Raw genomic sequence first — 24,179 nt, 5'->3', positions numbered from 1 at the left:
AGTATTTGTCTAACTCTGACTTATTTCACTTAGAATAATACCCTCTAGGTCCATCCATGTTGTCACAGTGGCATAATTTCATTTTTTTGTGGCTGAGTACCATTCTACTGATACATGACACATCTTTATCCACTCATCTACCAAAGGACATTTAGGTTGTTTTCATAGCTTGGCTATTATAAATAATGCTGCAATGAATGTAGAAGTGTATGTATATTTTATAATTAGAGTTTTAATTTTCTTCAGATAAATACCCAGAAGTGGAGTTGCTGTATTATGTGATATTTCTGTTTCTTTAAAACAATTTTGTGCTTTTAATTCCCTTGCCTTTGGAGATGTGCCAAGTAAGAAATTGCTGCGACTGAGGTCAAAGGGGTTTTTTCCTGATTTCTCCTCTAGCGTTTTGATGGTTTCATGTCTCACATTCAGGTGCTTTATCCATTTTGAATTTATTTTTGTGAATGTTGTAAGAAAGTGGTCTAGTTTCATTATTCTGCATGTTGCTGTCCAGTCTCCCAGCACCATTTGTTAAAGAGATTGTCTTTTTTCCATTGGATATTCCTTCTTGCTTTGTCAAAGATTAGTTGGCCATACTTTTGTGGGCTCAATTGTGGAGTCTCTGTTCTATTCCATTGGTCTCTGTGTTTGTTTTTGTGCCAATACCATGCTGTCTTGATGATTACAGCTTTGTAGTAGAGGCTAAAGTCTGGGATTGTGATGCCTCCTGCTTTGGTCTTCTTCTTCAATATTATTTTGGCTATTCAGGGTCTTTTGTGGTTCCATACAAATTTTAGGATTGCTTGTTCTAGCTTTGAGAAGAATGCTGGTGCAATTTTGATTGGGATTGCATTGAATGTGTAGATTGCTTTGGTTAGTATTGACATTTTAACAATATTTATTCTTCCAATCCATGAGCACGGAATGTTTTTCCATTTCTATGTATCTTCTTCAATTTCCTTCATAAGCTTTCTATTGGGACCTCATGAAGATAAAAACTTCTGCAGTGCAAAGGAAACAATCAGCAAAACTGAAAGGCAACCAACAGAATGGGAAAAGATATTTGCAAATGACATATCAGACAAAGGGCTAGTATCCAAAATCTATAAAGAACTCACCAAACTCCACACCCGAAAAACAATCCAGTGAAGAAATAGGCAGAAAACATGAATAGACACTTCTCTAAAGAAGACATCCAGATGGCCAACAGGCACATGAAAAGATGCTCAACGTCACTCCTCATCAGGGAAATACAAATCAAAACCACACTCAGATATCACCTTGCACCAGTCAGAGTGGCTAAAATGAACAAATCAGGAGACTATAGATGCTGGAGAGGATGTGGAGAAACGAGAACCTTCTTGCACTGTTGGTGGGAATGAAAACTGGTGCAGCCATTCTGGAAAACAGTGTGGAGGTTCCTCAAAAAATTAAAAATAGATCTACCCTATGACCCAGCAATAGCACTGCTAGGAATTTACCCAAGGGATACAGGAGTGCCGATACATAGGGGCACTTGTACCCCAATGTTTATAGCAGCACTGTCAACAATAGCCAAATTATGGAAAGAACCTAAATGTCCATCAACTGATGAATGGATAAAGAAATTGTGGTTTATATGCATAATGTAATACTATTTGGCAATGAGAAAGAATGAAATATGGCCTTTTGTAGCAACGTGGATGGAACTGGAGAGTGTTAGGCTAAGTGAAATAATACATACAGAGAAAGACAGATACCATATGTTTTCACTCTTATGTGGATCCTGAGAAACTTAACAGAAGACCATGGGGGAGGGGAAAAAAAAGTTAGAGAGGGAGGGAGGTAAACTATAAGAGACTCTTAAAAAACAGAATAAACTGAGGGTTGATGGGGGGGTGGGAGGGAGGGGAAAGTGGGTGATGGGCATTGAGGAAGGCAGCTGTTGGGATGAGCACTGGGTGTTGTATGGAAACCAATTTGACAATAAATTTCATATTAAAAATAATAAAAAATAAAAAATAAAACAGTTTTTTAAATTTATTTGTTTTCAGAGAGAGAGAGAGAGAGAGCATGGGAGGGGCAGAGAGAAGGGGAGAGAGAATCTCAATCAGGCTCCATGGTGTCAGCAGAGAGCCTGATGTGGGGCTTGAACTCATTGAAATGTGAGATCATGACCTGAGCTGAGACCAAGAGCCAACAGGTTAACTGACTGAGCCACCCAGGTGCCCTCTATTTTTAATATTTTAAGGAAACTTCATACTGTTTTCAATAGTGGTTGCACAAATTTACATTTCCATCAGTAATCCACTGTCCTAGACTCTGGGTCTGAAGTTCTATCTTGTCCATCAAGAGAGCAGGACACAGGACTGAAAATACAAGAGAGGCTAATGTCTGGGAGGAGACGAGAGTAAGGGTCCTTGCTCCTTTTTTATTAGGATCGAAGGCTTACAAGTATGATGGGCATGCACAGAGAGACAATGAACCAGTGAACATTAACTCATGGAGTGGAGAAAAGAGGGTTTTGGAGATATGTGGTGTTAGGGGTTTGGGTCAATACAAAACAGAATCGTAGAGCTGGGAGGAAGGTTGTTTACATCACACATGAGGAGCCACCTCTGTTTACCTAAACTGGACTAGGGGGACAAGAAAGACAGCGCATGCTGTCTTAGGGTCAGCAAGGTACCTTTCTTTTGCTAATTAGCTCCACTCTGGGCAACTTTGCCCTGCTGTGGTCTATAGCCGTGTTTACCTATTTTGGTCCATCCTTCCTGTGAAATCAGCTTTCTACTATTGTACTAAGTTGGAGGGCATTTCCACCCTGAATACCTAATCTTGTTTGCCTCATCTTGGATGTTTTCATTCTGAGATTCCCTATTCCTACACCTTTTTCCTGTACTGGAGGCCTTTGCTCTGTTTACCTAATCTTATTTACCTAATGTTGTTTACCCAAACTTGGGTGTGTACATCCTATGACTTTCTAATTTTTTGTGCCTTGTTAACCCATCAGTGCAAACTCAAGGTATTCCTAAGCTTATTCCCCACAATCCATGAGGGTTCCTTTTTCTCCACATCCTCTCCAATACCTGTTCTTTCTTGTGTTGTTGATTTTAGCTATTCTGACAGGTGTGAGGTGTTATCTCATTGTGGTTTTGACTGGCATTAACCTGATGTTTAGTGATATTGAACACCTTCTCATGTGTCTTTTGGTGATCTGTATGTCATCTTTGGAAAAATGTCTCTTCAGGTCCTCTGCCCATTTTAAAATCAGACTTCTTTTTGGTGTTGAGTTGTATGACTTCTTTATATATTTTGGATATTAATCCCTTATCAGATATATCATTTGCAAATATCTTCTCTTATTCAGCAGGTTGACTTTTCCTTTGGTTGATGGTTTCCTTTGCTGTGCAAACCTTTTTGGTTTGATATGCTCAGTTGTTTATTTTTTCTTTTGTTGGCTTTGCCTTATAGAGACAGATCCAAAAAAATATTGCTGAGACTGATGTTTAAGAATTTACTGCCTATGTTTTCTTTTATGAGTTTTATGGTTGCAAGCCTCACATTTAGGCCTTTTATCCATTTTGATTTTATGTAGTGATTTATATATTGATTTGATTTTTGTATATGGTGTGAGACAGTGGTCCAGTTTTATACTTTTCATGTAGCTCTCTGGTTTTCCCAGCAGCATTTATTGGAGAGATAGTCTTCTCCCCATTGTGTATTCTTAGTCCCTTTGTCATAGATTAATTGACCATATAAGGGTGGGTTTATTGCTGGATTCTCTATTCTGTTCCAATGATCTGTGTGTCTGTTTTTGTACCACACTATTTTGATTACTGTAGCTTTGTAGTACAAGTTGAAATCTGGGAGCATGATATCTAATGCTTTGTTTTTCTTTCTCAAGATTTCTTTGGCTATCTAGGGTTTTTTTGTGGTTCCATACAAATTTTAAGATTGTTTGTTCTAGTTCTGTGAAAAATGCCACTTATATTTTGATAGGGATAGATTGAATCTGTAAATCCCTTTGGATATTATGTACATTTTAATATTAATTTTTGTAATCACGAACAGGGTATATCTTTCCATATTTTGGTGTCGTTTTCATTTTCTTTCATCAATGTCTTATAGTTTTTAGAGCAAGTCTTTCATCTTCCTGGTTAAATTTAGTCCTAGGTATTTTATTCTTGTTGAAGCAATGATACATGAGACTGTTGTCTGAATTACTTTCAGTTAGTTTATTATTAGTGTTATAGACACACAACAGATTTCTGTATATTAACATTGTATCCTGCAACATTACTCAATTCATTTATCAATTCTAGTAGTTTTATGATGTAGTGTTTAGGATTTTCTATATATATAATATCATGTCATCTATAAGGACGATTTTACTTCTTCCTCACGAATTTGGATAACTTTTATTCATTTTTCATATCTGATTGCTGTGGCTAGAGCTCCCTGTAATGGTTTGAATAAAAATGGTGAGAATAGTACCCCAGTTGTGTTCCTGCTCTTAGAAGAAAAGCTTGCAGCTTTTCACCACTGAGTATGATGTTAGCCGTGGGTTTTTCATATATGGGATTTATTATGTTGAGGTATGTTTCTTCTATACATATTTTATTGAGAGTTTTTGTCATGAACAGATGTTGAATTTTGTCAAATGTTTATCTGCATCCATTGAAATGATCATATGGTTTTTTATCCTTCATTTTGTTAATGTGGTGCATCATGTTGATTGATTTGCAGATATTGACACATCCTTGATTCCCTGGAATAAATCCTACTGGATCATTGTGTATAATCCTTTTAATGTATTGTTGAATGTGGTTTGCTATTATTTTGTTGAGGATTTTTACAACCATGTTCATGAGGGATATTAACCTTTAATTTTCTTTATTCATACATCTTTGTCTGGTTTGGGTATCAGGGTAATAGTTACCTCATAGAATGAATTTGGAAGCATTCCTTCTTAAATATTTTGGAATAGTTTATGAAAGTTAGGTATTACTTCTTTAAATTTTTGGTAGAATTTACCAGTAAAGCCATCTGGTTCTGGACTTTGTTTGTTGGGATTTTTTGATTACTGATTCAATTTAATTACCAGTAATTAGTCTGTTCAGATTTTCTGTTTCTTCCGGGTTCAATTTTAGAAGGTTTTATGTTTCTAGAAATGTATCCGTTTCTTCTAGGTAGTACAATTTGTCATTTCTCATAGTAGTCTCTTACGACTGTATATGTGTGGTGTCAGTTGTAACTTCTCTTTCATTCTCATTTTCTTTATTTGAACCTCTTTTTTTTTTTTTTTTTTTATTTGTCTGGCTGAAGGTTTATTCAATTTTCTTTCTCTTTTCAAAGAACCAGCTTTTAGTTTCATTGATCTTTTGTATTTTTTTTAAAGTATCGATTTCATTTATTTCTACTGTGGTCTTTATGATTTCCTCCCTTCTGCTAACTTTGGGCCTTCCCCCCTCTAACCCCCTGCCCCCCACAACTCCTTTAGGTATAAGGTTAGGTTTGAAGCTTCTCTTGTTTCTTGAGTTAGATCTACATCTCTATAAACTTCCTCTTAGAACTGTTTTTGTTGCATCCCATAGATTTTGGAACGTTACGCTTTGATTTTCATTTGTCTCCAGGTATTTTTGATTTCTTTGATTTCTTTATCAACTAATCAGTTGTTTAGTAGCATTTTGTTTCGCCTCCATATGGTTGTGTTTTTTCTAGCTTTTTTTTCCATCATAATTGATTTCTAGTGTCATACTGTTGTGGTCAGAAACAATGTTTGCTATGATTTCAGTCTTCCTAAATTCACTGAGACTTGTTTTGTGGTCTAACGTGTGATCTGTCCTGGTGAAAGTTCCATGCGCCCTCGTAAAGAACGTGTATTCTGTTGTTTGGGGATGGAATGTTCTGAATATATCTGTGAAGCCTGTCTGTCTAATGTATTGCTTACAGTCACTGTTTCCTTTCGGTTTTCTGTGTGGATGGTCTATCCATTGATAACAAGTGGGCATGTTAGTCCCCTACTCTCACTGTATTACTGCAAAATTCTCCCTCGAGGTCTGTTAAAATTTGCTTTTGTATTTAGTGCCTCCATGTTGGGTGCATGGATCTTTACAATTTCTATATCCTCCAGCTGGATTGATGCTTTTATCATTATAGAATATGCTTCTTTGTCTCTTTTTACAGTTTTTGTTTTAAAGTCTCTTTTGTGTGATAGAAGTTTTGCTACCCCAGATTTTTTTCCTTTTCTTTTCTTTTCTTTTCTTTTTTTTCTTTCTTTTTCTTTCCTTTTTTAAAAATTTCCATTAGCATGGATAATCATTTTCCATCCCTTACTTTCAGTCTGTTTGTGTCTTTAGCTCTGAACTGAATCTCTTACAGTCAGCATAGAGATGGGTCTTGTTTATTTTTTGTGTATTCACTTACCCTATGTGTTTTAATTGGAGCATTTATCAACATTAAAGTGATTATTGACAGATACGTGCTTATTGCCATTTTGTTCATTGTGTTCTGGTCACTTTTATGGCTTTCTCTGTTCCTGGAGTGCCTGAGTGGCTCAGTTGGTTCGGCGTCTGACTCTTGGTTTCGGCTCAGGTCATGATCTCCCGGTTCTTAAGTCCCATGCTGGGCTCTGTGCTGAGAGAACAGAGCCTGATTGGGATTCTCTCTCTCTCTCTCTCTCTCTCTCTCTCTCTCTCTCTCTCTGCCCCTCCCCCACTTGCTCACATGCTCTCTCTCTCTCAAGATAAATAAACATTATAGTTCTCTCTGTTCCTGTCTTGCTTTGCCCTTTTCCCTTATGATGACTTTCTTTAGTTCTATGTTCAGAAATCTGGTTTTTTTTTTTAAGTATAATTATTACATGTTTTCAGTTTCTGGTTACCATGAGGTGTATATATATATATATATATATATATATATATATATACACACACACATATATACCACCCTATGTATATAGCAATTGATTTTTAAGTTAATGGTTGCTTACGTCTGAGCACATGCTAAAAGCACTGCACTACATTTTTATCTTACCCGTGTTTTATGTACGTGATGTCATATTACATTATTTTTTTTGTGTGCATCCTTTAAGTAATTATTGTAAATATGGTTGATTTTACTACTTCTGTCTTTTGAGAGAGAGAGAGTGGGGGGGAGGGGCAGAGAGGGAGGGAGGGAGAGAGTCTTAAGCAGGTTTCACACTCAGCGTGGGGCCCAACATGGGGCTCAGTCTCACAACCGTGAGCTCACGACTGAAACCGAAATCAAGTGTTACACACTTAACCAAATGAGCTACCCAGGCGCCCCACTACTTTTGTCTTTAACCTTCTCACTGGCTTCATAAGCAGTGGATCCATCCCTTTCACTGTATGTTTGCTTTTTCCCAGTGAGATTTTTTCTTTCATAATTTTCTTCCAGTTATGGCCTTTTCATCTTAAGGAGGTCCCTTTAACATTTCCTGTAAGGTCAGTTTAGAGGTGATGAACTCTTTGAACTCTTGTTTGCCTGGGAAAGTCTTTATCTCTTTTTCAACTTTGAGTGATAATCTTGCAGGTTAGAGTATAGATTGTTGTTTTTTTTCCTGCAGTACTTGGAATATATTATAACCGTGCCCCCCGCTGTAGCCTGTGAAGTTTCTGTTCAAAAACAAGTAGATAGTCTTTTGGTGTTCCCTTGTACACAACTAGTTGCTTTTTCTCTTGCTTCTTTTAAGATTCTCTCTTTATCTTCAATTTTTGACTTTCAGTTTTAATGTGTTTTTGTGTAGACATCTTTGGGTTCGTCTTGGTCAGGGCTCTCTGTGCTTCTTGGACTTGGATGTCTGTTTCCTTCCCCACGTTAGGAATGTTTTCAGTTATTATTTTTCAAATAAATGCTCTGTCCTTTTCTCTCTTTGCCTTTTGGCACCTCTATAATGTAAACGTTAGTACGCTTAATGTTGTCCTAGAGGTTCCTTAAGCTACTCTCATTTTTAAAAAATCTTTTGTCTGTGTGTGTGTGTGTGTGTGTGTGTGCGCGCGTGTGCGTGCGTGCATGTGTGTGTGATTTCCAGTACCCTGTCTTCCAGATTGCTGATCCATTTTTTCTGCATTTTCTAATCTGCCATTGATCCCCTTTAGTGTCTTTTTTATTCAGTTATTGTATTCTTCATCTCTGATTGGTTCTTTTTAATATTTTCTTTCTCTTTGTTGAAGAGCCCACTGTGTTCAGCTATTCTTTTCCCAAGTCCAGTGAGCACCTTAAGACCATGACTTTGACCTCTTTATCAGATAGATTGCTTATATTCCCATTTTGTTTAGTTCCATCTAAGGTTTTGCCCTGTTCTTTTGTTTGGAACATATTCCTCTGTCTCCTCATGCTCTGACTCTCTGTGTTTGTTTCTGTGTTTTAGGTAGGTTAACTACATCTCCCAGTCTTGAAGAACTGGTGTCATGTAAATGGTGTCCTATAGGGCCCAGAAGTGCAATCCTTCTTGGTCACCAGAAGCAGACATTCCAGGATCACCCCACATGGGCTACATGGGCCTTCCTGCTGTGGCTGGACCACAACTGCTGTGGCTGGACCATAACTGCCGTGGCATACTTTTGGTTGAGGCTGGTCATGTGGGAGCCACTTTGGAGAGGCCACTTACCTGGTACAGTTGGGCAGGAGCTGACAAAGTAAGAGCCTCATCCTGGAATAGAAGTATTTGTTCTTAGAAATTGCTCTTTTAAGAAAATGCTACTTTAAGAAATGATAGGAGGGTATTTTGGAGTGGGGTTCTCAAAAAGAGAAGGGGTAGAGTAAGGAAAGAAAAGGCTCTTAGCTTTCTATTTTCATCTCCCAAGTATCATTGGTTTCCCACCTCAGCTTTGTCCTTGGGGAGGTGTATGTATCCTTGTGAGGTGTTTCATGAAGAATCATAACATTAGAGTAGGACATTTTCATCAGTTTATATAACTTGCTGGGGAACCCCTGAGCTACTCAGCAAAGTTCTAGTGTGCTTATTTTCATGGTACCTTCAAGTGAGACCTTTCCCCTTACCTGTCCATGAGGAGAAAAAGGTAAACAGCTACAGATCTTTATGTTAATGACTGTGTTCATATCAAGTCTTCATCTGAGCAGCTGTCAGTGATTCTGCTACTGATTTTTTTTTATTTTATTTTGTAACTCCTCCAACATAATTCTATTCTATAGAATTAGAGAGGTTAATAGTCAGGTCACCTTTATTAAACGTTTGATTACAACCCTCAGTTGGTGATGCAGAATTATAGTCCTTTGTCCTGCTTACTTCTTGCTTTGTAACATTTACTCATTTATTTTGGAGACAGGCTTTTGACCAGTGTCTCCTCGCTTTGGGATTCTAATGTATGCCTTGGAAAAGCATAACCAGCCATTCCAGGAAGCTTGTACCCTTCTCCTTGGCATCACATTCTGTTTGATTTGGAACTTCTTGCCAAAGCCTGGGGCATATCACACAAAGAAACCACTTGGACAATGGTGCTATGCATGAGATTTGTGAGGGGGGAAAAGGGAAGAAGAAAAGAAACTGTTACAATATGCTAATCTTTAAGTGAATCAAAAGACAATAGCATGAACTGAGAAGAGTCTAGACCTTTTATCCAAGGGTCTGTTTTTTCATTAGCTTCTTAGTGACCTGGGATGTGCTACTTGGCATCTATGATCTCAGTTTTTTTCACCTGTAAATTAGGAAGAAGAATAATTGCTTTGCTTCCATCACAAGTTTATCATGGAGATCACCACGAGATGTTATCACAAGACAATCAAAACAGCAAGTAGCTAGCACTTACTATGGGTCAGACACTACTCTCAGCATTTTATTTATTTATTTATTTATTTATTTATTTATTTATTTATATTAAAAAAAATTTTTTTAACGTTTATTTATTTTTGAGACAGAGAGAGACAGAGCATGAACAGGGGAGGGGCAGAGAGAGAGGGAGACACAGAATCTGAAACAGGCTCCAGGCTCTAGGCAGTCAGCACAGAGCCCGACGTGGGGCTCGAACTCACGGACTGTGAGATCGTGACCTGAGCCGAAGTCAGACGCTTAACTGACCGAACCACCCAGACGCCCCTACTCTCAGCATTTTAAATGTATTAACTCGTTTAATCCCCATAGCAGTCGATGAGATAATCATTATCACCATATAATTCTCAATTTGCGGATGAGCAGAGATAGGGAGAGAATAGGTAACTTCCCAATGTCCCACTGCTAGTAAGTGGCAGCTAGGATCTGAAGTCAATAATGATATTTAATAGTTTGTGTATTTTACCACTTATTTCTCTATAAAAATACTACTATGCGATAGTCTCAAACATGAAATGGTAATGGGCTCTCACTTACCTATCATATAAATTTTGAAGACCTTTTTTAGACATAGTTAGACAGAAAAGTCATATTCTTTAAGAAGTTAGACATAGAATTTGGGAATGATTCAATCCCAGATCTGTCTGGGTGTCTGTGTGGCTGTAAGTGGCTCCTGTAACTTAGTGTCATTGCTATCAAACTATGGACCAGTTCCATGGTCAAGCAGTTACAGTTAGATCAATTGGTGGGTCTGTTCAGTAAACCAGTCAAAGTACTCCGCAGGGATAATGCCATCTATTTGGATGCATACTATCCATAAGTAGGTAATCTAATGTTCCTGAGTAGCAGAGTCCCATAGGATCTGAGAGCTTAGAAGTCATGTGAGTAACACTGTTATCTAAATTCCATAAAACTTGCCGACAGTTGTGGTCATTTCTGATAGCTTGAATTCCTGTTACATGATAAAGAAAACACATCCCATAAGACTTCAACCCAAAAGTCCATGAGTCCCATAGACACAGTGTGATGAAAATGCCGCAGGGCATGGATGATGGACATCATAATGGTAAACTTTAATTTTCTACCTTAAGTAAAGTGCTGTAACTTTTACTCTATCCCAAAACTGAGGCTTATGTTCACAACCGATGTTGCTGGATTAGCATACTCGTGTTGATCTGACATGTTCTCGTTGGTTACGGTGCCTCTCCTTCTGGAAGGTTGGGGAAATATGTGCATTTATGCCACTGCCCATCCTCCTCTGTCATTAGAACTTTAGAGGGTAAATAAACCAAACATGCAGGACCAGGGGAAGTCTTGGCAAACAGCAGGTTCAACAGCAGGTGATGGGGACTCATCTTGGGGACTGATGCTCAAGAACACAACTCTTCTCCCTAGAAGGAGGGAGGAAGTTCAGCAGGACCCATGACACAGGCCTCGGGAAAGAAAGAGGGCTCTCAACTGGACCCGAAGTCATGGAAAAGAGCAGGGCCCAGGGAGCAAGGCATATAAGCCCGAAGAAGGCAGCAGTTGATGTTGATTGATACTGAGTTCAGAGTGGGATTGGTTCCAGGGTCTGGACTCAGCTGAACTAAAAGTGGAGTCTGAATGGCTCCTGTTTCAAAGGGCAAAGGGTAACATGCAAAGGAAACCAAGTTTATCATTACACAGTGTCCAAATCAGGTGAATTTTTAGTACATAAGAGTATGAAATGCTCCGTGAAATGCTCACAGATTGCACGCATGCGTGTAACTAGCCCAGATCGAGAGAGGATGTTTCTGGAAATGCCCCTCATGTCCCCTCCTGGTCACCCCACCCCTCCGAGGTAAATTACTGCCTAGATTCTAACCTCAGAGATTCAAACCTAAAGTTTCTAAAAATAGGGTTTCTGATATTTATACATCAGAGGAGATCTGCCTTTTTGCCATCTTCTGGGGGCCTTAGACCCAGCAACTGTGAGCATGTACTTCCTTAAGACAGGGGTCTGCCGGGGCCACCTCAGTTGGTTAAATGGCCGACTTCGGCTCAGGTCATGATCTTGCTGTTCGTGAGTTCGAGTCCCGCATCGGGCTCTGTGCTGACAGCTCCAGGCCTGGAGCCTGCTTTGGATTCTGTGTCTCCCTCTCTCTTTGCCCCTCCCCCACTCCTGCTCGCTCACACACACTCTCTCTCTCAAAATTAAATAAACATTAAAAAAAAAATTTTTTTTTTTATGACAGGGTCTGCCAAAGCAGAAGCGGCATCCCTTAGGGGCATGGCTTCACCAGGACCTTGTGGCTCACCCTGTTTTGTCACCTGCCTGGCCTCTGGTATAAGTGCTTACAACACTTATCTTTTGCCATCCCTTGATCCCACTTGCAGTGACTTGGTACTTTTGACCACCTGAGGTCTTTTTTTTTTTTTTTTAACATTTGTTCATTTTTGAGAGACAGAGACAGAGCGTGAGTGGGGGAGGGGCAGAGAGAGGGAGACACAGAATCTGAATTAGGCTCCAGGCTCTGAGCCATCAGCCCAGAGCCCGACGCGGGGCTCGAACTCACTGATGGCAGGATCATGACCTGAGCTGAAGTGGGATGCTTAACCGACTGAGCCATCCAGGCGCCCTTGACCACCCCAAGTCTTAAGTACGTATGCCAGGGTAATATTAGATAAATAAATGCATCCATCAAGAAAGGGAAGATTTTTCTCCTGATTAATCACTTTTCCCCATTTTATCCAAATGCCCTGCAATTTCCTCACTCGGCCGAGATTTTTGGAGTCATTTATTCAAAATATGTGCAGGATATTTATGTCCATACAGCGAAACACGCCCTTGGAATGAGTCAGAAGACGTGAATTCTACTCACATTCTGCCACTAAGCAGCTGTGTACAACTTACTTAACATTTAAGGGTCTTCTTAAATTTTTAAATCTATAACAAAGGAATTTTACCTAAATGACTTCTCAGGACCCAGGACATTTTGCAATTTTGTGGGCATATAGTGAGGTTGCCTTTGAGCTCATGCAAATAGACAAACTGAAACGGCACAGTCTTCTCGTCCTTGCTGGGTGCACACAGGTGCACGGCTGGGCAGGCATGAGGGACATGGGGGGTTTCTGGGGCCCAGAGGCATCTCAAGGGCAGGCGAGGGGGAGCAGTCTTCCAAGGGTGCAGGCAGGAAGGGGTGAATTGTCTGTAGAGAAAGGAAAAACAGGACTAAAATGGACTCACAGTAGGTCAGCTTTTTATTATCACCTTTGGCCTGCAATTATCAACAATGCTGGTGATAAAATAATCCTCCCTCCCCGAAATATTTGTTGACTGAGTTCTAAACCAATGCTACAGTTACCCTTGAGCTCTTAAGAGCTCCTATGGAAGCTTTAAATGAGCACAGGTGTAGTGCTCGCTGTGTGGACACCGTCTACCCTGATACACACAGACTGCACTGTGCACGCTCAGTTGAGAGAAAGTTCGTAGTGGCTTGAAATCTGAGTGTGCTTCCACTCAGTGTGTCTGTACTCCCTGAAGGGTACATATTTCTGCATTTGAACAGCAAATTCAGGGGCCCCTGGGTGGCTCAGTTAAGCATCTGACTCTTGATTACGGCTCAGATCATGATCTCACAGTTTGCCAGTTTGAGCCCCATATCAGGCTCTGCACTGACAGTGTGGAGCCTGCTTGGGATTCTCTCTCTCTTCCTCTCTCTCTGCCCCTCCCCTGCTCTCACACTCTCGCTCTCTCAAAATAAATAAACTTAAAAAAAAAATAAACAGTAAATTCAGAATGAACAAAGGTCACCCTGAGACCCCAAGGACCGGAAACAGCCCTTAAATCAAGTGACTCTGATGCTGCAATTCTCTGTGGCCCCTTAGAGACTGTGACACAGCGTGAACTACAGGCAATGGTCTTTTTGTTTGGTAAGTGCAAATTTTAGTTCACAAGTGCAATATTTCACCGAATTTGAACAAAATCTTTTATTTATTTTTTTTTACTCTTTATTTATTTTTGAGAGAGAGAGCGTGAGTGGGGTGGGGACAGAAAGAGAGGGAGACACAGAATCCAAAGCAGGCTCCAGGCTCTGAACTTGTCAGCACACAGCCCGACGTGGGGCTCAAACTTGCCAACCGTGAGATCGTGACCTGAGCCGAAACTGGACGCCTAACTGACTGAGCCACCGAGGCGCGCCTTGAATAAAATCTCTGAAGCTAACATACGTTCCCTTTCAGTTACTCATTGTTTTGCAACTAAAGAGTGAACTGAGATAATGGCTATTTCTGAAAATTATTTTGATGAAGGAGAATGGTGCCCCAAAGTTACCCATTGTAGGTGTTGAATCCTTCGGGTTTGAGTGCGTTGTTCTTTCCTCACGTTTGTACTAGTCACTGGCCAACAGCCTCCGAAGAACAAGCGTCCAAAGGAGCCGGGAGAGAACAGAATCAAGCCCACCAACAAGAAGGTGAAACCCAGAATTCCTAAAATAAAGGACAGGGACGCAGCTGACGGCACACCAAAGACGCAGTCAATAATGATCCAGATGCTGGATAAAGGCCGCTTCCAGAAACCTGCAGCCACCCTGAGTCTGACAGCAGGGCAAACCCTCGAGCTTCGGTGTAAAGGGAACAAAATTGGATGGAGTTATCCTCCCTATCTCGACACCTTTAAGGACTCCCGTCTCAGGTGAGCATTTATTTATTTATTGTTTTACTTGCGTTGGGTCAAGGGTCCTTCCTTTGTTAAGCGCGGCATTGTTTCTGACATATACGATTTCACCCTAATAGCTTATAAAAAAATGAAAGCTCAATAAGCAAACGCTGTAGATTTTATTTCTTTGTCCAGTTTTTAAAAATTATTGCAAATCCAAGGCCCCAAGGTGACTCAGTCAGCTAAGCAGGGAACTCTTAATTTCTGCTCAGGTCTTGATCTCACGGTTCATGAGATCAGGCCCCACGTCAGGCCCTGCGCTGGCAACTTGGAACCTGCTTGGGATTCTCTCTCCTCTCTGCTCCTCCCTGCCCCCCCCCCCTTCGTTCTCTCTCTTTTTCAAAATATATAAAAATCAAAAAAAATCTTTAAAAAAGTACTGCAGATCCTATCCACGTGAGTTAAAACAGTGAAATTTTATAGGAAGCCACGTGACCAGTGATTGAAACTGTGATGCGTAGAGATATTTAAGAATTCATATAGTAAAAATAACGAGCCCGGTCACTGCTTTCTGTCATTTTTATGTAATCATAGTGAAAACCGAAATGCCCTAATTGCAGATGCCTGTGCGCAACTTGAGGCAATGCCAACCTAAACTGGTTTTGAACTTTTCAACTGCTTCTGGTTTGTTTTTACTTTCCTGAGCATATGAGTTTTATATCCAGGGCTTCTTCAGTTGGTGAGAGGCCAAAGATTTCTCATGTTTGAATGAGAACCTTCAGGAGCCTGGGTTTCTTGTCCAGACAAGTGGTTAAGATGATGCTTAGGAAAAGTGTTAAAGAGCAAAAACACGATGCACAATTCAGTGAGTCCTGGGAGGAGCCTGGGGCCTCCGGGGCTGGGGATCCGGTGCATATTTGGGAGGGGGGTCCCCCCAAACCCCTGCATCTCCATTTCTTCATGTGCAAAATAAAGGGGATGGGATTGCATGATTTCTAAGATTCTTTCCAGCCTTTTCTTCATACGATTTAGGAAAGGGAAAGGCAGGATATCGCTTGTTTGGGATGACTCAAATGGAGAAATGAGCATCTCAGGCATCAGAAACTCCTCGTGTTCCTGACAGGCTCATTTTCAGCACAGACTCGCCCCCACACATCTTCCCCTCCCTCTAGGACATCCCTACCTGCTCACCCCCGCTCAGACACTAGCCTGGGGATTGTCCTGGCCTCCCCCCATCCCCTGCTCCTCCCAAACCCCCACATCCTCTCAGTCTGACCCAGCCCCAGCCAGTGTTGCCCCTCACCTCCGGTCTTGAACCGCAAGAACCACACCCAGATGTCCTCCCGGGCTCCTTCTCACTGGATTGAGGTCTTAAAAATGCGACCTGATCACGTCACTCCCCTGCTTACCGGGTGGGTCTCCACTGGGGTCAAGTCTAACATCTCCCCCTGAGGGATGAGAACCTCTTTGAACTTGGAATCTCTAGATTAGTATTGCTGCTTTCACTGGCCTGGGCTCCCTCGGGGGCCCCCTCTGCACCTGGCTGACCTCAGCCTTGCTGTCACTTTGTCTGGGAAGTCTGTGTCCTGCCTCCAGGGGTACACTTCCCCATGGCCGAGGGTACATCCTCTTTTGAGCAGTGTTCATACTTAGGACTCCTTTTTTTTGTTGTCTTTTAATTTTCTCTAATTAAAAAAAAATTTTTTTTAATGTTTATTTTTGAGAGAGAGAAAGAGAGAGCTCGAGCGGTGTGGGGGGTGGGGGGCTGGGGGGAGACAGGCAGAGCGGGAGGGAGACACAGGATCTGAAGCAGAACAGGCTCTGAGCTATCAGCACAGAGCCCAACATGGGACTCAGTCCCACCAACGGGGAGATCATGACCTGAGCCAAAGTCCACGCACACAACTGAACCACCTAGGCACTCCATGAATCCCTTTTTTTTTTATCTCTGCTTTTCATGGGGCTTAACTGAGTCCTTGGCATTTTGATTTAGCTGTTGAATGACTAGCCAATCTTCTCCCCCTTCTTACACACGTACACCTTGCAGAATAAATAAATTAAAATACATATAATTACTATTTCCCCAGCTGTCTAACCTCTTGTATTAAGACTTTTCCACATTTTATTCTGAAGATACTCTTCTGGGTTCATGGGATGTAATAGTGTACAGTTTTTCTTGAGGGCTATTAGGTTGGATGAAGAGCTGGGGGTGAAACAATTCAGATGGTTTTTCCTGTTTTCATGTCCACACTTAAATTGTGTGTGTGCATCCCCTGCTTGGAACACATCTGGACAGATTTGCAACCATATACCTTTTAAATGACTTAATTTTCCAAGGGAAAATTAAACAAAAATGTAATACATGTTGTTTACCACCAGCATTTAGCTATTTTAAATTATTCTGAACAGTTAATCTTGGACTTACACTAAGTGTTTTAAACCTAGATGATTTGGCCCCTGAAGATTTAGTATTTTCCAGAAGTATTTTCAAAGTTGTATTAGCCACGATATGTTTGAAAATATCCTGAGGACTCCAAGTAAAGTGAACATGAATCTGAATTGAAGAGAAACATCAAAAAGCTGAAAAAGCCAATTTTGACTTCTTAACATTAAAGTGTATTCATTCAAAGCACAGTCAGGGCTTTATAAGAAAGTAAAGACAAATGTAGGCCCCCAAGGACTTTATTAAAAAAAATGTGAAAAATGTGGAAAACATCTAGTCATGACTCTATATCAAACAACAACAACAAAATCATGATTTATTTGACACCAGAGATTCAACAAATTGACTCTTGACGTCTTTCCCGGGACGTGGTACCTTTGGATAGAGGGGAAGTATTCATCCTGTGTTTTCTTTTCCTGTGGAATGAGTTCTTTCCAGTATTCTGACAACTTTGGGTTTGGAAGCTCCCCAGATGTGCCTCCAACAAAGCCTGGTCATTTTAAGGAATTTTGGTAGCTTTCTGGAACAAAGTCCACAATGCTACCACATTTCTCCAAATTTAATCTCCTGACCAGAAGAGGGAATGGATTATAGAACAGAGAAGTCAGGCTGAGGCACAGCTAGATTGGAATCTTGCCTTTACTAATAACCAGAAAAGTGATCTTTTTTTTTAAGTTTATTTATTTTGAGAGAGAGAGAGAGAGAGAGAGAGAGAGAGAGAGAGAGAGAGAATATCCCAAGAAGGCTCTGTGCTGTCAGCACAGAGCCCAACTGGGACTTGATCTCACGAACTATGAGATCAAGATTCAGAAGTTCAACTGACTGAGCCACCCAGGCGCCCTGAACCAGCAAAGTGATCTTTGTTCAGTAATTTGCCTAGAACCCACTTTCCTCACCTGGATTATGGAGATTATATTATCTATTGTAAGCGCAACCTGGCCCCTAGTAAATGTTCAATGAATTGCAACTAATCATTACTAAGCAGTGTATATTTCTCAAGCACAATAATCAAGTGATCTTTTGACAAAGTTAATTGCGACCAAGACTCAGATAAATCAGGGAACTATGCACAGCCAACATGACTTTTAATACAGAAGATCCACAAAAGACTGCACACATCTTTCCTTTTTCACTTAATCAATCTTTGTAATCTGGGGCCTGTGTCCATCTTCCCCCATGAAAATCTAAGCCCCTTGCTGGCAAATACCACGTTTGTTTGGTTCATCATCAGATTCCTAGCACCTTGAACAGTGCCTGGCACACAACAAAACTCAGGAAACAGTCGATGGTTTCCCCAGGGGATTAGTGATCATATCGGAAGCCAGTTCTTCATCATGCATTTGTTCATTCAACATTCAAAGATAAATACACTTAGTGCCGACGTGTGCACTGTATATATGGGGTGGAGGGTGACGACAAAATATGGATGAATTTTATATCGAGGGTCCCGTGCCACCTTGGACCCATCCCCACTATTTCAGCCTTTTGTTACTTCATCTCATGGAGCCATTACGTCAGCGGACACCCCCTCCCCTCTTTATCCATCTTGTCTCCTTCTGTGCTCATTAGACTCCAGAGTTTGTTGTTTCTACCAAACTTTTTTAAATTTTTTCACATTTTATTTATTTTTGAGAGAGAGAGAGAGACAGAGCACAAGAGGGGGAGAGGCAGAGAGAGAGGGAGACACAGAATCTGAAGCAGGCTCCAGGCCCTGAGCTGTCAGCACAGAGCCCAGCGCGGGGCTCAAACTCACAAACTGTGAGATCATGACCCGAGCCGAGGTCAGACGGTCAACCAACGGAGCCCCCCAGGGACCCCTCCACCAAACTTTTGAATCCATCCTAAGTAAGTTATGTTGCCCTCTGTTTTTCCTTCATTCCTTCTTGGAAATTTCCAACCCCAAATGAACCTGTTCTCCCACTTCTTCTTGCCCACACTTGGGCACTGAGCGCTGTTGGAGGAACCCATGCAGCGGCCGGATGGGTGCAATTAGTTTGTGGTCACTTCACTTGTATCTGGCAAAGCTGGAGAGATTTCTCAGAGAGCTCACTTTTACTCTCTTCCTAAAACTCTTATCTTTTCCATCTGTCTCACTTTGAGCTAATGAAATTCTCAATTTATTGAGAAATTGGAGCCTTTGAGTTGCCTTGACTTCATCTTAGCACATCTCTTCCTTCTCTTTTCTTACAGTTAGAGTGGAGGAAGGATTCTCCCTCCCTCCTGAGACCAAACTGTGCCTGTACCCGGATCTCACCCTTGCATGCTTTCTCAGGTGCCTTGAGATATCAGTTATTGCCTCTCTGTTGGGCATCTTCAAGCTCCCCTTCTCCGTGGGGTCCTCTCCATAAGCCTTCTCCATATTAAGAAATCCTGCCTTGGCCCCCAAGTGCCTTCCAGCCACCTTCCTCTCTCACCTTCACAGTCTTGTGAAGCTCCTTGGAGGAGTCTCTCTCTCTTCACTCATTGTCTCCTCTGTCCTCTCCTATTTACCCTCCACCTACTCCACCTGACTCCTGCACCACTACTCCACAGACATTTAATCACCAAGGTCAAGGTCACAAAATCCAGAGCTTTCTTGTCAATCCTCGTGTGACCTGCTCCACCGGTCCATTCAGCAGAAGGGAACACGCTTGGCTCCCACAGCACCATTTTCTGCCAGTTTTCTTCCTGCCTCACGGGCCCCTCCTTGAAGTTTGTTTTACCAGCTCTGCTCACCTACTCCCCCAGACATTAAATGTTGGTTCTGTGTCTTCTTCTCTTCTCATCACATGCTGCCAAATGCCTTCCTTCGATCATATTGCACACCTAACTGTTTCTGCTGAGCACCAGATACGACTCTCCAGCGGCCTGCTCAAGTGCCTGAGCCTTTCTCTAAACGTAGTCATCTAAAACTGAGCTCATAAGCCTTCTCCACACCTGGTCATCCTCCTGTATCCTTCAGTTCAGTGAATGGCACTAATTCTACCCACTTGCCCTTGATCAAAGGCCTGGAATCACCTTGGACACTTCCCTTTTATTTCCACATCCAATCAACTACTATTGGATGCCCCAATGACGCTGCTATTTAGTTATTTCTTGATAACTTTTAGTTATTTCTTCTTTCCACCATGGCAGCAATGACTCTAGTCTTTACGTGGACTATGGCATAATCCTGTAACCTAGCTTTTCTGTACCCAATCTTGAACCTGACCTCAGTCTTCCACCAGCAGTCAGACCTTTCAAAAAAGCACATCTGGTTCTGTCACATTCCTGCTTTAAGCCTTTCATTACAGCAATTCTGTTGCTCTTAGAATTAAGTTGAAACTTCTGATATGGCCCACAAGGCCATGCATAAGGTGACCTCTGTCTTTCTCTTCTGTTTCGTTTCACTTCAGTCTCTTGTTATTCACACTCCAGGTTCTTTGGACCCTTTCTGATGCCCAGGCATGCCAATCTTCTTTCTTCTTGCCTGGGTCTTTGCCCATTTGGGTCCTCCTGCCTGTCATGCACATATTCCAAGACCTCTGGTCCAATCTTCAGACCCAGGCCTGTCAGGTCCTCTCAGTCCCTGCCCTACACTAGGCCCAGTTATACACCCTCTCTGAAGCCCTCAGCAGCAACAGAATAATCACCTCAGTCGTTATGTTGTGTTCATGTCCCTCACTCAGCTAAAGGCTTGGCAGAGATGGTGTCTGTTTATTCATCAGTGTTTTCCTAGGACCCAGCACAGCGCCCAGTACACACAGACCCTCCATCAGTGTCTGAGTGTGAGTATGGTGCTGGGCACTGAGCACAGAGTGGGTCAGAAGTCAGGCCCCTGGACTCATGAGAACTGCGACTCCAGGAACAAGGTCATGGAACTTGAGAGACGAAAGGACCTTAGTAACCTTAGTAGCCATTATGCTTCAGTGCCTTCTTCTTAACAAATGAAGAAACTGAGCATCCTAGAAGGTAGATGGCTGGTCCAGAGTGACAGCAGGTGAGGGTCGGTGTGAGCCTTAGACCCTGGCCTCTTGGTCCCCAACACAGAGCTGTGGTTCCGCCCAGGTGCTCTGACGTGTGTCTGATGGGACACACTTACACCAAAGAGCACTCTCGTCCTCCTGGAGGTAGTGGCTTCAGGGAAGAGAGATTTGATGTTGACTTTTTTTTTCTTTAGCTTTTTGAGTACTTGACTTACAAATCCGATTTCTAAAGTTAAGACTCATCACAGGAATAGATGTTATACGCTTTCCCAGAGGGGGCACTGATTTCTTGCTAGGACTGCTTTGAATTGAAACTAATTGAAATTTCACATCGATTTCGGTTAGCTTTGTGGACATCAGAAAGGGAAAACATTACACTGGGCTGCTTTGAAAGAAGCCCCTCAATGGCCCCTCATCCTGCAAGTGGACGTTGACCACTGCCAGGGATGACCCGAGATGATGCTGTCTAGGGTTTCTTCCGGGTCTCCCCTTATGCCTGCTCCATTCGCGTTGGGGAACCCATGTGATTAGAAGGCCCACTAGATGGCAGGTTTCAGCCGTGTTACGCTTCTAATCCTTTCGCCAGTAAAAGAAACCTTTCAAAGGAGGACCAGTTGGGTAAAATAATTGCACCCTTGTGCTGATAGTTCTCTCCTTCTCTTAGACTACTCGGTGGTCAGTTTCAAGTTCTATTTTCAGCACTCTAGAATTCAGTTTCCCAAAACACACAGATAAAAAAGGGGTGGGCATTTGTTAGTTCCTGTGCCCCTCTGGGATAAATTCACTGGTCGGGCTGAGTCTTCTCAGAGCACTGGGCACTTGAATGGCTTAGGTGGTCCTTCGGAGGCTAACAGTAATGTGCTGAAGATTCGGTATGTTTAGGTGCTGAAATGGATTCAGATTGTAGTTTCAGATTTAGTCCATCCCAGATCACATAGATCTCCACTCTTTTGAGATCAGAAACAGCAAGGATATTTTTCTGAGTATATTTGTTATTATTTATTGAATGTTCTATTTCATTTTTTGTTTTTAATGTCTATTTATTTTTGAGAGGGAGAGGGGGAGAGAGAGAGAGAGAGAGAGAGAGAGAGAGACAGTGTGAGTGGGGGAGGGGCAGAGAGGGAGACAGTATCTGAAGTAGGCTGCAGGCTCTGAGCTGTCAGCATAGAGCCCGACGCAGAGCTTGAACTAACGAACCACGAGACCATGACCTGAGCTGAAGTCTGAGGGTTAACCTACCAAGTCACCCAGGTGCCCTGGAATGTTCTGTTTCGTGATTCCTCTGCCCATCACCCCTCCTGCTTTCCCACTGTTTGTCCATCTTTCCAGGGCAACCCTCCCTTAATTTTGTTTGTTCTTCTTTTCCCTCAATAATAATATATAATAATAAATAATATTATTTATTTTTATTATTTATTCTATAATATATATTTATATGTATGTAATATATATTTGTTATTATTATTATTATTATTATTGTTTTAGCATCTATGATGTTCATGGTCCTGTGCTAGGTAGATGCTGGAGATACAATGATGACCAGGATAGACACAACGTCTGCACTGTAGAGCTTTTAATCCTAGGGAAAGACACTATTAAACAAGCAAATAAAAAAAATTTTTTTAACATTTATTCCTTTTTTGAGAGACAGAGACCAGTGTGAATGGGGGAGGGGCAGAGAGAGAGGGAGACACAGAATCCGAAGCAGGTTCCAGGCTCCCAGCTGTCAGCACAGAGCCCGATGCAGGGCTCGAACTCATGGACCGTGAGATCATGACCTGAGCCAAAGTCGGACGCTTAATCAACTGAGCCATCCAGGTGCACCTAAGCAAGCAATTTTAATACATCACCGCGTGAGTGCCTTTTTAGTGGAAGCACAGGGTCAGAGAGGAGAAAACTCAAGGGAATACCTGAAGCCTGAGAGTTGACCAGGTGCAGAAGGGGATGGGAAAGAATGTAAGAAAATTCTGGGAGAGAACAGTAGGGGGAGCCGCCTAGAGCTGAGAGAGTATAGCGCCTGGGGCATTGAGGGTGTTGGGAAGACAGGGTGGCTCCAGGCCTGGGAGCAGAAAGAAGGTGACCAAGGAGAGATGATGCTGGAAGGTAAGCAGGAGTTGGCCCACAGAGGGCCTTGTCAGCTGTGCTGAGGCACTTAGAGTGAAATGGAAGGGCCTGGCGAGTTGTTGACCTAAAGCCTTCACTAATCGATAGACAAAGTACAGAGGGTTCTGAGCACTACAGTGTGAGGGTTATTACTTCTCACTGCCTTTGGGAGAAAGACAAGGTCAGTTCCCAGTCACAGGTGTACCCGCTTTTCCTCCGTGCACCTCGCCCATTCTCCACAAACTGAGGTCTACAGACATTCTTGGACCTAATGTTTCTTTGCAAATTAAAAAAAAAAAAAATGCTTTTATTCTATTGATAATATAAAAAACGTTAATATAAGAATATTTTGGATCATCTGATCATCCTCTATTGGGCAATCAAATAATCCACTTCCATCTTCTCTGGAAACATTTTATTCCTTCAGTCTCTTCATAATAGACTTTCAGAGTTTAGAGCAGGGGGAATCTTGGCACAGTGGTGAGCCTGGGAAGAAAATAAGAAACTTAAGATAGGGGGCCCAGATGATGGTTTAAATTATAAATCGATGTTGGGTAAGAACAGGCAGATGTTGTAGATTAAAGCTGGCTTGTTAACATCGTCACAGCCGTGAAAACAAGCTGGGCTGATCTGACCATAAAAAAACCCTGACCCTCCTAGAAAATCAGGGCCCAGGCATTGTCTTTCAGGACGTTTCTGTGTGTCTGGTCGGATGTTAGCATTTTCCAGTCAAGAACTTGAAGTTCGGAGGAGTGGGTGGGGCACAGGCGATCTCTTTGGTGGCTGGTTCCTATGAAAACAATAAATAGCTTCCAGAGAGAGGGGAGGGCATCTGTGTTCTCACGGGGCTCACTCCACCCACCGACAACACAAAGGGAGGGCGGCCGAAGAAGCAGACAGCTGGCGCCCGGCCAACCTAATCCTTTACAGCCTCATGAGGGAGTGTGGTCTGGAGGACATTTTAAAAGGAGAGAAGGATGTTAAGAAGTGTCGATAAACAGAAGAATCCCACTGTTGAGAAAGAATCGGCACAGATTTTGGTAAATATTGTGAATCATATTGTGGTGTTGTACTGAGCCAGATGTCTTTTATTCCCCCTTTGGTTTATTTTCTGTGGGTCAAATAAACATAGTTGTGAAATTGACCGTCTTAACCACGTTCAAATACACAGTTCAGAGGCAGCAAGTGCTTTCATATGGCTGTGCACGTTTCTTTTTAATTCAAACTCAATTTCCTTTGAAGCTCATTTTGCCTTATTTTTGGAGCAGAACAAATGATGAGGTT

At 41.9% G+C, this 24,179-nt stretch overlaps 1 protein-coding gene across 1 annotated transcript in view; it reads left to right on the top strand.

Annotated features, from left to right (window-relative positions):
* The window catches only part of PDGFRL (platelet derived growth factor receptor like), a 70,114-nt gene that overhangs the window by 5,063 nt on the left and 40,872 nt on the right, over positions 1-24,179 (top strand). Inside the window, exon 2 of the mRNA XM_030312213.2 lies at positions 14,144-14,441. Within this exon, the coding sequence (XP_030168073.1) occupies positions 14,144-14,441 (298 nt within the window). The remainder of the gene's footprint in view (positions 1-14,143; positions 14,442-24,179) is intronic.

This window comes from Lynx canadensis, chromosome B1, assembly GCF_007474595.2.
Source record: "Lynx canadensis isolate LIC74 chromosome B1, mLynCan4.pri.v2, whole genome shotgun sequence".
Taxonomy (NCBI): domain Eukaryota; kingdom Metazoa; phylum Chordata; class Mammalia; order Carnivora; family Felidae; genus Lynx; species Lynx canadensis.
The sequence above is the reverse complement of the archived record's forward strand: the minus strand, read 5'-3'. Positions and strand labels throughout refer to the sequence as shown.